The sequence below is a fragment of the Amblyraja radiata genome, chromosome 17 (assembly GCF_010909765.2).
Source record: "Amblyraja radiata isolate CabotCenter1 chromosome 17, sAmbRad1.1.pri, whole genome shotgun sequence".
Taxonomy (NCBI): Eukaryota; Metazoa; Chordata; class Chondrichthyes; order Rajiformes; family Rajidae; genus Amblyraja; species Amblyraja radiata.
In genome coordinates, this window is record NC_045972.1 from 27223669 (window position 1) to 27235064 (window position 11396).

The 11396-nt window shown below is 46.3% G+C and overlaps 1 protein-coding gene across 1 annotated transcript; it reads left to right on the plus strand.

Moving 5' to 3' along the window:
- Window positions 1-433: 433 nt before the first annotated feature.
- Window positions 434-7801, plus strand: LOC116982602. The gene is made up of 2 exons (XM_033035884.1): window positions 434-530; window positions 5429-7801. The coding sequence occupies exon 2, from the start codon at window positions 5437-5439 to the stop codon at window positions 7336-7338; it is 1902 nt and encodes a 633-aa protein (XP_032891775.1). The 5' UTR covers window positions 434-530; window positions 5429-5436; the 3' UTR covers window positions 7339-7801.
- Window positions 7802-11396: the final 3595 nt, after the last annotated feature.

An 11396-nucleotide genomic window follows, 5' to 3' on the forward strand; every position in this document is an offset into this window, starting at 1 on the left:
CTCTACATGTTGATTTAGATAACTATCCCGCATACATTCCAAAAAATCCTCTTCCTCAGCACCCCTGCCAATTTGATTCACCCAATCTATATGTAGATTGAAGTCACCCATTATAACGGTTTTGCCTTTGTCGCACGCATTTCTAATTTCCTGTTTGATACCATCTCCAACTTCACTACTACTGTTAGGTGGCCTGTACACAACTTCCCACCAGCGGGAAGGTGGAAACTTAGTTCTATTTTTTTTTAATACTCATTTTGAAAGAACAAAACTCTATTTAAAAAAAACCCAGAATACATTGAACTATTTTATCCACATTAGAAACGGGTGGAGGACAGAGCGATCAAGGAGGGGGCAAACGGGTGAGTGGGGCGGTGGAGGGGGCGGATACAAGGAGGAGGGTCGGCGGGGGGAGGGAGCAGTGGCGGCCGCCGGGAGCCGCCCATGTCCCGCCCCAGACACCAGTCGCTGCCGCGCCGGCTCGGGAACTGGACCTCTGTGCTGTTGCTGACTGAAACCGGAGCCGGACGGTGGGTGTGGGGGCGAGACTGTGACCGTCCCCCCGCGGGGAAGAGGGGGGTTAGTCTGCTGGGGGACGAGGTGTCGGTTGTGGGGGAACCGGGGTGGGTTGGTGGGAGAGGGAGGGCTCTTTGTCCGCCATGTGTTTGGTCTCAGTCCCGCTCCGGCCGCCTCACCCTCACCCCCACGTCCCCCTCCCCTGAACTTTCCAGTTTCCCGGGGCTCCACTTGCCGGCTCCTGGTGTGAAGGTTCTCCTCCCTCTCCCTTAGCTTCTCTCTCTCTCCCCTCTCCTCTTTCCCACTCCCCCGCAGCCAGTTCTTCTCACCCCCTATCATTCTCCCGGGGGCTTTCTCCTCTCCCCAGCCCCTCTCCCACTTGCCCGGGATTACTCTCCAACCCCCCCCCCCCCCCCCCCCTCCTCTCATGGGACCTCTACCCTGGACCCCTTCTATCCCCTCCCCCTCGGGCTGGAGGGGTCACATCTTCCAGCCACGGCTCCCTCACCCCCGGGCTTCGCTCTCTCCCGCACGGCTGCGACTTCCAGCCCGGCGCACGGTCCCGAGCTCCCCACCTCTCTCTCGTCCCTCTCCTCTCCCCCCTCCTCTTCCACTTCCGCAGCCGCCCCTCCCCACTCTCTCGGGGCACTCACCAGCGCCGCTCTGTGTCCCGGGGAACATGAGGGGAGACTGGAGGTAAAGGGCGGCTCCTAAAACTGACAGAGAGATTATTCTCTCCCCCCCCGGTCCCGGTGCGCGCCTGGCTCGGTTTCCCTGGCGTGGGGGTCGCGGGAACGGTGGGTCCCCCCCCATGCCGCGGGCAGCCGCCGGGTCCCCTGCGTTGGAATGGGATTTGGTACAACTCGGTGGAGGTTTTGGAGCAGTTCTAGTCCGGGACCGAGTGCCGCTCCGCCGGCGGCTGTCCCGGGAGTGACTCGGTTACCCCGCTCCGGCTCCCGGGAGTAGAGCCACCGCCTCTCTCTCTATCTCTCTCTCTCCCCCGGACAGTTGGTTCACCTCCTCCAACGTGTATGAAGGAACAGCAGATGCTGGTTTAAACAGAAGATAGACACACCAAGCTGGAGTAACTCAGCGGGTCCGGCAGCATCTCCGGAAAAAAGGAATAGGTGACGTTTCGGGTCGAGACCCTTCTTCAGACTTGGAGATTGGGGGATGGCTTCCCCCTGACTCGTCTGAAGAAGGGTCTCTACCCGAAGCGTCTCTACCCGAAGCGTCACCTACTGCTTTTCTCGAGAGATGCTGCCTGACCCGCTGAGTTACTCCAGCTTGGTGTGTCTATCTCCACTTCCTCTAACGAACTAGAACCAGAACCAGCTTCACGGTCGCTAATAAGGCCCATGTTCGCGGTGAACCCCTCCGCCTGGGTTTGGCAAGTCGTGGCTTGTCCGACGGCGGATTAGTTTGGCCTTGCTAACGCCGGTGTGTGTGTGGGGGAGGGGGGTGTACGAGGATCAGGAACCTCGGGTAGAAAGAAGGGAGGTAGTCTTGGAGGGAGGTAGAGACACCAGGAACTGCAGATGCTGGTATGTTGAGGAAGTCAGGAGGAATTCGGGTGTCAGGCAGCATATGTGGAGGGAATGAACAAGCCAACCTTGTGTATAGGAAACGTTGCCTTTCCGTGTCCTTATCGGTAGATACGAGGAACTGCGGGTGGAATATTGCAAATCACATAGCGCCGTGATAACTCGGCGGGGCAGGCAGCCTTTCTGGAGAACATGGATGGGTATCCTTTCTGCAGTCTGGAGAAAGGTCCCGATCTGAAATGTCACCGAGCCATGTTCTCCAGAGTTGCCGCCTGACCCGCTGAGTTACTCCAGTACTTTGTGTCTAAATTTGGTATAAACCAACACCTGCAATTCTTTGTTTAAGAAGGAACTGCAGATGCTCGAAAATCGAAGGTAGACAAAAATGCTGGAGAAACTCAGCGGGCGAGGCAGCATACAGTTGCTGCCTCACCTGCTGAGTTTCTCCAGCATTTTTGTCTACCTGCAATTCTTTGTTTCTCTTCTCAAAAGAAGGACATCTCTCCAGGAGATGCTGCCTGGCCCGCTGAGCAACTCTTGGGGAATATCTGATATCCATAGTGTTTCTGCGAAAGGTAACTCGATACTGAATAAATAATGGAACCGGTTTTGAGATTGTTGCTTTCGTGTAGAATACAGCATCGTGCATTAATAGTCTTAGCGGAGGAACACTTATAGATTTAAACGGGTAGAACAATTTGGAGACCAAGAATCTGCAGGTGCTAGACAAGAGACAAGTGCTAGGGCAGCTCAGTGGGTCAGACAGCATCTGTGGAGCGATGGACGTCGGCGTTACGGGTTGGGACCCTTCTACAGACTGACGGGAAAGATTTGATTGTCACGAAATAACAATCCCTCCAGTTCAGCAAACTCTAAACCCCAAGTGTAGAAACAAGGAACTGCAGAAGCTGATTTACAAAAACAAGCACAAAGTGCTGGAGTAACACAGCAGGCCAGGCAGCATCTCTGGAGAACATGGCCAGGTGACGTTTTGAGTAGGGATCTTTCTTCAGACTGGTGTCCTCGCTGATTTCGTGACTATAGGGCGAGTGAACAGGGCAAAGGGTGAGCTTGGGTCATGGTTCTACAGCACCCAAATGCTATATAAATGGATACAATTAAACTTTTAAAAGTTATTTGGACAAATATATGGATAGGGAGTGCTTAGAGGTCTGAGGCAAATGGGACTAGCCCAGTATGCCAACTTGGTCAGCGTGGACAAGGCTGTAATTATTGTCACATGTACTGAGGTACAGTGAAAAGTTTTTGTTTGTGTGTTATCCAGTCAAAGGAAAGCCTATACAGGAACACAATCAAGCTGTCCAGAGGGCACAGATGAAGGATACAACATTTAGTGCAAGATGTACTGAATTTTGAGTTCAAATATCTCTATTGTCTACCTCCAAATAAGCCCTCTGCATCCCCTCTTTTGCATTATGTTCAAGATCAAATCCTTCTCTGTTGGACAAGGACACTGGTGTAGTGAGTGGAGTCTGTACACATGAGTTCCAACACGTTGGAATGACGGCAACTCTATCACGGAGCCACCCTGTGGCTGAAGTGTTGTGGATGAATGTAGCTTAGTCGCATGGCAGGGAGAACAAAAAACACATATTTAAATAGTGTTAGATTAGGAAATGTTAATGTACAAAGGATATAATGTCCTTGTACATCGGTCACAGAAAGCAAACATGCAGGTGTAACAAGCTAGTAATGGTATGTTGACCTTCACTCATTGAATAGTAAGCTCTTCAACTTTGCATGAACAAGCAATGATGACTTGTGCAAAATGATATCAGGGCGTGATGAGTTGGCTGGATATTGTCTGTTTTTGTGTCTCAATCAGTTATGCAGCATTGAAATGGATCTTTCAGTCCAATTTGTCCATGATGACCAAGTTGCCAGTCTGAGCTGGTCTCATTTATCTAAGTTTGTATCATATTCTCTGCTTTTCCAATCCATGTACCTGTCTAAATGTATTTTAAATATTGTAACTATTAGTCTATGGCAGTGTGTTCCACAAAGTTGCCACCCTTTGTGGGGAGAAAAATTGCATTTATCTACACCCAACAGCATTTGTATACATGTGTTCAAGAAGGAACTGCAGATGCTGGAAGATCGAAGGTACACAAAATTGCTGGAGAAACTCAGCGTGTGCAGCAGCATCTATGGAGCGAATGAAATAGGCGACGTTTCGGGCCGAAACCCTTCTTCAGACCTCTGAAGAAGGGTTTCGGCCCGAAACGTCGCCTATTTCCTTCGCTCCATAGATGCTGCTGCACCCGCTGAGTTTCTCCAGCAATTTTGTGTACCTAGCATTTGTATACATCTTTGATTATCTCCAACATTCCAGAGGTGAAAAGGTTCCAGCCTCTCCTTGAAACTGAAGATTTCCTGTCCTACATCTTTGCGAATGTTTTCTGTACCTTTCCAACTTAACTAGTTCTAATCACCTACTACGTGAGGTGACTAGAACTACACAGAGTGGCAAGTGTGCTTCACCGATATCCTGCACAGCTGTAACATGACATCCCAACATCGTTTGGCTGTGTCCTTGGTAGAATTTGCATTGGTTTGGTTAATTACATCTGCATTCTGATCAACTATTGTGCATTCTGATTTGTTGAACTCGGTGGGTCGAGCAGAATCGGTTTGCTGTTCACTTTGGAGAGGCACTGTACATTCCACCCGTCTGAAACCAGGCAAAGTTGGAAATCTGAGTGTCTTGTTAAATGAATGTGGTTGGGGAGAAAGTGACACTGTAACCATGTGTGATGGAAAGTGAGATGTCGTAATGTGCCTCGGTAGAAATTGGGCTCCTGTCAGTCTTGCTCTGGGTATAGTGAGGCATACTGTATTCCAATTTACACAATTGCAGCATAGTACAGTACTTCCTATGCCACTTGGTACATGTATAAGTGAGTGAGTCAAACACCAAGTGTCCACAAATGGTAGAATACTCTCAATGCAGAAACATCTGACCATTTTGATTTGGTGGCATTTCATTGCAAATGAAAAGGTGGATGAGTCGGGTTTGGACAAAACAAATTTAAGCTGGTGGGGGCAGGATATGAATCTGATTTTCAAACTACTGTAAAATGAAGGGTCAACCTTCAACTGACCGTGCTTGGGTTTGGTGGCTGAGTAGGGCTGGAGATATCCTCTAAAATTATGCGTTTAAAGCTGCCTCTGTAACGACCAATATTAGAATACTGGGCAGCTCGAGTTGGAGGGGGTCATTTGAGTTTGCAAATGTTTTAACGCATTAATCTTGTGTTTGCTTGGAATGAAAATATTTCTTGTGCTTTATATTTGTTTGAACTTGCCCACTCATTACCACCTAGCTTAATCTCACTTTCCACTTGCAGTTAACAGCATGGGTGGCAGACTTGGCCGAAAGCGTAGAGGCTATAATGTGAGTGAGCCCAAGGAGAACAAGAGTGCAACAGAGTCCACTGAAAAGCCTGAAGTAAAACACAATGAGCCTGAGAACAAAGGTGCATCAAAGGACCAATTTAAAGCATCAAGTGAGCTACAAGCAGGCGGTGAAGCTCTAAAAAAAGTAGATGAAAAACCTGGAGAAAAACAAACTACTTTGGTGACAGCGGATGTTGAAGCTACAGAAAGGGGTGTCAATGCAGAGGTAGGGAGTGCCTCCACTGAACTTGCACAAGGTTCTGAAACACAAGAGAATGTAACGCCTGCCAGTTTGGTTGAAACAACAAAGGAAATGTCTGACTGGGAAGAACACTGTCGATCAACAGAGGCTGATGTGAAATCCAATGCTGTCCCAGAGACTAGCTCAGCGGATGAAGTTCCAGATGAGTCCATGTCAAGTAAAACTGAACCAGAGACCAAAGAAATTCCAGGTGGAGAGACTCTAAAATCAAATTTGGATGCAGGTGAAGCTGTGACTAACATTGTCAAAGACCCTACAACTGGGAAATCGAGCTTGGATGAACACGCTGCTCCAATCCTTGATGAGCATCTAGAAGGAAACCTTTCTGACAACCTCAGTGTTCAAGCAGATGGTGACAAAATTCTTGAAGTGGTTTCTGCTGAGGTATTGCACACTGCAATGTCTTTGCCTGTCAGTCACGAGACACCTCTGGCACCTGCTCCAAAAGAAATGGAATCATCCATCCAGGAGACACTGCCTGAATCTCCAGTTAAATGTGACTTCTCCAAGGAAGACGAAGAACCAAATTTGGGAGCAATAATTGAAGAAACACCTATTGATGTTGTGCTAAAGAATGAAGTGGCCCTGTGTGCGGATCTGGAGAAAGATGTGACTAAACCAAGCACTCAAGATGAAGCTTGGGGAGAAGTAATTGAACAACAAAATTCTACGGCCCAAAATACACCTGAATCTGGTGAGCAGTCTGACTGTGTGCAGGATAACTTGGCCCTTGCAGATAGCAATGTTGCTGAGTTTGAGGATCACGGCCAGTCATTGAAGGGATCTGGAAATGTAGCTGTAGACATGGCACAGATGGACTCTTGCGGTGTGACAGATGCAGTCCAAGCTGATCCATTGGTTGGAGAATCTGGTCCTGAAAATACTTGTCTGGGCACAGAGATGACTGAAACCAACTATGAACAGACAGTGGAACCAGTTAGCTGCCAAGATAGCATAGAAATATCCTTGCTAAAGACCAACTCTGAACTAATACCAGATATTAAACTGACTGTGTATGGTGAAGGTTTACAGGAGGAAGAAATTAAAAGTGATGCACAGTTAGCATTTGGAGATGAAGTAGTTGATGCTAATATTAATCCACAACCACCAGATGAAGTGCTGGAGGAGAATGAATCGCTGTTGCATTCAGTTGAAGTAGCACCAGAAAATCGTGAATGTTCGGATCAAGAAATTATAAAACTGGAAACTTCAGAGGATCCTGCACCAGAAAACCCAGCACACCTTGAAGATGTTTCAACCAAAGTAACTGCTGAAAAAAATAGTTCCACAGAGAACTCTACAGTTTTTGTAGATGGTGGCAAACTAAATGAATCCATCACCAGCAAAACTGAAGATGACCACCCAGAAATCTCTGTTATAAATGGAACTACTCTGGAAGGTGAACTGAGAAACCACAGCACAGTGGACGATGGACAGAGTATCACTGGTGAAGTTGAAAGTCTGCAAGCCAGCAGCTTGGAACCAATAGTTAGTAAAGCCATTGAAAAGGTGATTGAAAATCTTTCTCCAGAGGAATCGTGTCTTGATTCGGATAACCAAACTCTCCATTCAGGACCACTAGATGTGAATGTTGAATGACGCTTGTCAGAAGCAGAGGCTCGTGCTGAGGTTAAAGATCCAAAATAATGTACAGGTGGCGGAAGATTGGAATTTGGACGTTCAAACCAGCTAGTGCCTGAGTTTGATTTAGGAAGGAAACTCCAAGCTTGTGCTGCAGACAATAGTGAATCAACTTGCAGTTTATGAACAATCTTGACTAGTTCCACAATCTTCTCCTGAGGTTTATTTTACTTAATGAATGAACCAAAAAATAGAAATTGAGACTCTGCCTTATGCCATAGTTTCCAGTATGCAATATGTCAAGTATTAGTAGTATTTTTAAAGGTATGTAATCTGAGGTTTGTTCTGAACACGAACTCTATCTTCTAAATTTAGTCTTCAATTTTCTTAATATGCTTTGAGGTCAATTGTTAATTGCATTATGAGGGTTTTAAAATTTTGGGAGCTTTGACAACTTAATAAAATATCATACTTGTCCTGGTTTGGTGCTTTTTATTTGACAGACACTACTGAAAATATTAGTTAACACATTGAAAAATGGGGAGAAAGGAAAATGGCTTTGAGATAGTGGGTTGGTCATATTGAATGATAGGGTAAGCTCAAATTGTAGCAAGTGTAGGGCATTTCATAGTAGTACAACATGGAAACAGGCCCTTCAGCCCAACGTCCATACTAACAAACTTGTCCCATCTATACTAGTCTTGCCAACCTGTGTTTTGGCCCATATCCCTCCAAACCTTTACTAGGCCTCAACTGCCTCCTGGCAGTCTGTTCCATATACCTGCCACCGTTTTAAATCCTCTTGTGATCTTATACACCTCCCAAGATCACCCCTCAGCCTCCTGCATTCCAAGGAATAAAATCCTAGCCTGCTCAACATCTCCCTATGGCAACATCCTCAAATCTTCTCTGCACTCTGGTACTGTCCAATCTGAGGCTTGATTGCACCATGGGGTGGTGCCAGCAAAGGCTGCTCGCCAACAGTCTGTTTGTCCCTTCCTTTAAAAAAAAAAAAAGTATGTGTTAAAGGTATGTTTTAGTGTTCTTTAGCTTGTTTTATGTGGGGGTTGGGGGGAAAACATTTAAAATCTCTTACCTCGAAGGAGATCCGCATTGTATCTCCATCCACTCCACACTGCGGTCTAACATCAAGGAGTTGGTGGCCTTTGCTGCAGACAGACTTCAGCAGCTCCAACAGGCTTCAGGCAGTCTGCAGGACTTACCATTGTGGAGCATTCGATCACTGTCGGGGATCGACCTCTGAGCTCCAACCGCGGGAGCCTGCGGACTTTAACATCGTGGAGCTCGCGGCCCCTGGTTAGAGACCGACTTCGGGAGCTCCAAGCCGCAGGAGCTTCGACCGCTCTGATAAGAGAGCTTCAATCGCCCCGACTGCGATGGTTCGACTGCCTCAACCGCAGGAGAATAAAGAGGAAGTAGATTGGACTTTATTGCCTTCCATCACTGAGGAATGTGGGGAATCTGCTGTGGTGGATGTTTATGTTAACTTTTGTGTAGTTGTATGTCTTGTTGCTTATTTTTAGTATGGCTGTATGGTAATTCGAGTTTTACTGTACTTTAATTGGTACATGTGACAATAAACTGGCCTTTGAAAGGGAAAAAGAAATAGAAGGGAAGAGATACAAAATGCTGGAGTAAAACTCAGCAGGTCAGGCATCATCTCTGGAGAAAGGGAATAGGTGATATTTTGGATCAAAACCCTTCTTCATAAAAAAAAAACCTAATTATTTTCAGGCCTAGCAACAAGTACAATGGAGTTTAGCTGCAGTAGAGCGTTCATTGCAGAGTGCTGCTCGTAGGTCAAAGTGCAAGCTTTGGAGAGGGCATGCAGAAACAAAGCAAAGACAAGGTTAGGTGTTTAAGGTTTATTTCCCATGGGTCCATTAGATTGATTTTTAAGTGCATATATTAAGGGAGCAGTTATGGCAGTGAACTGACTTCCTACACCTGTCAGATGTGAGAAATCATCAGTTATGTCCTGACAACACAAGCAATTGTCCAACTGCAGCTCCTCAGACCACATGGATCAGTTTGGAGTAGCATATGCATATAGGAGAGGGTTATAGAAAGCAGTTTTACACCAAAAGATCAGCCAGATGGCAGGTGACTGCAGGCAGCTGGCCACAAGAGACTGCTGCACTGCCTGCCTGCCTTCTCAATGAAATGCCCTGTTGGATATAGTGGGAAAGGATGGCTTCTTGTGCAAATTGCATTAGTCAAAAGTTTTATCCCCAGGGCTAGAAGACCGAGCTTTAGGGATTGAGGTTTAATAGTTTAGTTCAGATACAGCATGGGAGCAGGCCCACTGAGTCTGTGCTAACCAGTGATCACCCGTACACTAGTTCTATCCTGCGCAGTAGGGACAATTTACAGAAACTAAGTAACCTACAAACCTGCATGTCTTTAGAATATTGGGGGAAACAGGTACCTGAGAAAACCAACAGTCACAGGGAGAACATGCAAACTCCACAGTCAAGAGGGTTTATTGTCATGTGTCCCAGATAGGACAATTAAATTCTTACTTTGCTTCAGCACAACAGAATATAGAAGGCATGAATACAGGACAGATCAGTGTGTCCATATACCATTGTATAAATATATACACACATGAATAAATATAACAGATAAGTGCAAATAAACTGATAATGGGCTATTAATGTTCAGTTTTGTTTGAGTTGAGTTCAATAGCCCCATGGCTGTGGGGAAGCAGCTGTTTCTGAACCTGGACGTTGCAGTCTTCTACCAAAGATCCTATAGCGGAGCAAGATGGGCTACTCCTGCGAAATGCAATGGGCTGACGTGTAGTACGCTAGGGAGGGGATCCTGGGCATTTCCCCCCGCCCATTTTAGTAACCGGAACCTACCCGACCCGACCCGACTCGCAGTGTAATCCAAAGATCTTATAGCAGAGCTATAGGATCTTTGCTGTAATTCTGTTAGTTCACACTTCTGTTAATTCTTGTCAAGAATAAAATTTGACTGGTAATTTTATTTTTTAATGTTTTTTAAATCATTTCTTTTTAAATGGTTCATAGGCTGTGTTTGAGTTGATTTTGTATTACACTTGCACTCTGTAATTCATTCATCTAATCACATTAATGTAATCACACTGTTCACATCTGCAGTATTTGGGAAAATAATAGCAATATGAAGATTCCAGTTGCTCTAGCCCTGGAATGTTACTTAATGTTTTGTGCTTATTTTCTATTTTCTATGTAGTTGTTTCTCCACAACTGAAAAGGTGTCTGGTCTTCCCAATAGCCAGAGAGTGGAATGAGATCTGCCTGTGGTGTTATCTAATTGAAGAATTTCACAAAATTAACTTTGTTTTGAGCAAGATTTACAAAAGATGTATAACTTAAGGATGGTTTTATTCCATGAGCATACAACTGACTAGATTGTGCTGGAAAGAACACACATGTGATATGGATGTATATAATTATATAACACACACAATTATATTTCTTCTGATTTTTATATCCAATGATGAACTTTATTTCAGACTAGACAAAGGACATTAAATAATAAACATTGTAAACCTCCCCACAACTTCACACACACTAGGCCCTATCCCACCCCTCAACTCTCTCCTCCCCCCTGGCACTCCATCGCCTCCCCCCACACAACAATATCTCCCCCCCCCCTCCTATGCCCCCCTCCCCGCTGCCCCGGGCCGCGCACCCCCTCTCCCCGCTGCCCCGGGCCGTGCACCCCCTCTCCCCGCCCAAGTCAAAGACCAAAGCGAAGATCCGATCTTTCGCCGGAAGCAAGATGGCGGAACAAGATGGAGGAGGCTGGTTGCTAAAATGGGTCCTATAATCACCCATAAATCTGCCCATGACCGTACTACGCGTTTGCGTGAGAGTAGGCCATTTTGCTCTGCTATAAAATCTTTGCCTTCTACCTGAAGGTAGCGGAGAGATGAGTGTGCGGCTAGGATGATGTGGGTCCTTGATGATGCTACCAGCCTTTCTGAGGCAGCGACTGCGATAGATCCCCTCGATGGTAGGGAGGTCAGAGCCAATGATGGACTGGGCAGTGTTTACTTCTTTTTG

Coding starts and splice junctions, on each gene's coding strand:
- LOC116982602 (XM_033035884.1), top strand. CDS start 5,437: ATGGGTGGCAGACTTGGCCGAAAGCGTAGAGGCTATAATGTGAGTGAG.